We start from the raw sequence: 1,874 nt of genomic DNA, 5'->3' as shown, positions 1-1,874 counted from the left end.
AGTCTATAGTCTAGTCTATAGTCTAGTCTATGGTCTAGTCTATAGTCTAGTCTATAGTCTAGTCTATGGTCTAGTCTATAGTCTAGTTTATAGTCTAGTCTATAGTCTGGTCTATAGTCTGGTCTAAAGTCTAGTCTATAGTCCAGTTTATAGTCTAGTCCATTCTAGTCTATAGTCTAGTCTAGTCTTTAGTCTAGTCTATTCTAGTCTATTGTCTAGTCTATAGTCTAGCCTATAATCTAGTCTATAATCTATTCTTTAGTCTAATCTATAGTCTAGTCTATAGTCTAGTCGATAGTCTAGTCTAGAGTCTAGTCTATAGTTTAGTATATATTCTAGACTATTCTTCAGTAGATTGTATAGCCTGTAGTTGAGTCAGAAATCTGGTCTGTTCTCTTGCCTGTAGAGTAGTCCATTGTCTAGTCTTTATTTTAGTCTAGTTTTTAGTATAGTATATAATCTAGTCTATAGTCTAATCTAGATGCTTTTGTTTTCAAATAATTTACTGTAACAAAATATTATAAATAAAAAGAGATTTTCGTTCGTTTCATTTCCGTTTAAATTATACATTTCAAATCGTATTACAAGTTTAGTTCTATGCCAATATTTTCTACTTAAATTTTTAACTAAGTTATACATTTATGAGAAATAAAAAAGTTAAGTATTAAGTACTAAATTTACTTTATATTTTTTGTCACTAAAAACTATTGGAAGGCCGTTCCTTTTTGAAATTTTCTTTAATTTTTATTTAATTTTTTGTTTATTATAATTTTTCTTTTATAGAATTACACACATATTTTGGAATAAGTTAACTTTTTTTTGGTTTATTTTTGTTGTTTTTTACATTTATACGAGTATAAACTACTTGTGTGGCCAATTACAATTGAAATTTTTTATAATTTTTTAACTTAATTAGTAATTTCATAAATTTGATTTATAGTTTTTTTAGATTTTAGTTTTTTTTGTTAAAATTAAAATTTACATAAATTCTTTTAGAATAGTTGCATTGTAGTTGGTAATTAAGGGGAGTTATAGTCATTTAATTTTTGTTTAAAGAAATGTGGCAAAATGTTTTTAAAATTTCAAAAATTGATAGTTAAATATTTGTGAAATTATTCAGTTTACAATCTGGTCTACTTTATAGGGAAGTCCTAAGTAAATAGTTTAGACTTAAGTCTAGTCGAAACTTTATTATATAGTCTACTCTATAGGCCTTTATTCAGTCGAGTCAAAAATGCTTCCTATAGTCCAGTCCAATATTATAGTTCTGTATCTGGTTTAATCTATAATTTAGTTACAGTCCGGTCTATACTTAGTTTAGTTTTTAATTCGGCATATAGTCAAATCTATAGTCCATCCTTTAAAAATAGCTTTTAGTCTAGTGCGTAGCCTATGTATATCCCATAGTCGCTAATCTATATCATAGTATAGTCTGTGTACCAGCTTATAGTCTAGTCTACAGCCTTGTCTATAGACTTAACTAATGCTTGGTCTAAAGACTTGTCTCTAGTTTAGTATATATTATATTTTGTCATCTAGTTTAGTCTGCGGTCTGGTCTATAGCTTAATAGAATCTATAACCTAGTCTTCTCTATAGCCTACTCTATAGTCTAGTTTAATGAAAAGTTTAGTTTATAGTCTCGTCTATAATATTGTTTGTAGTCTAGTGTACAGTCTAGTCTATAGTCAAGACTATAATAATTACTGTAATCCATAGTCTAGTCTATAGTCTAATCTATAGTCTAGTCTATAGTCTAGTTTATAGTCTAGTCTATAGTTTAGTCTATAGTCTAGCCTATAGTCTAATTTATTGTCTAGTATATAGTCTAGTCAGTAGTATAGTCTATAGTCTTGTCTTTAGTCTAGTCAATAGT

At 27.7% G+C, this 1,874-nt stretch overlaps 1 protein-coding gene across 1 annotated transcript in view; it reads left to right on the top strand.

The window, feature by feature from the left end:
* LOC111684300 (Kv channel-interacting protein 1) overlaps window positions 1-1,023 on the top strand; it is a 28,652-nt gene extending 27,629 nt beyond the window's left edge. Inside the window, exon 7 of the mRNA XM_046948000.1 lies at window positions 997-1,023. Within this exon, the coding sequence (XP_046803956.1) occupies window positions 997-1,023 (27 nt within the window). The remainder of the gene's footprint in view (window positions 1-996) is intronic.
* The last annotated feature ends 851 nt before the right edge of the window (window positions 1,024-1,874 follow it).

The sequence above is a fragment of the Lucilia cuprina genome, chromosome 4, assembly GCF_022045245.1.
Source record: "Lucilia cuprina isolate Lc7/37 chromosome 4, ASM2204524v1, whole genome shotgun sequence".
Taxonomy (NCBI): domain Eukaryota; kingdom Metazoa; phylum Arthropoda; class Insecta; order Diptera; family Calliphoridae; genus Lucilia; species Lucilia cuprina.
Note: the sequence above shows the minus strand (reverse complement) of the source record. Positions and strands in the feature narration are given on the sequence as shown.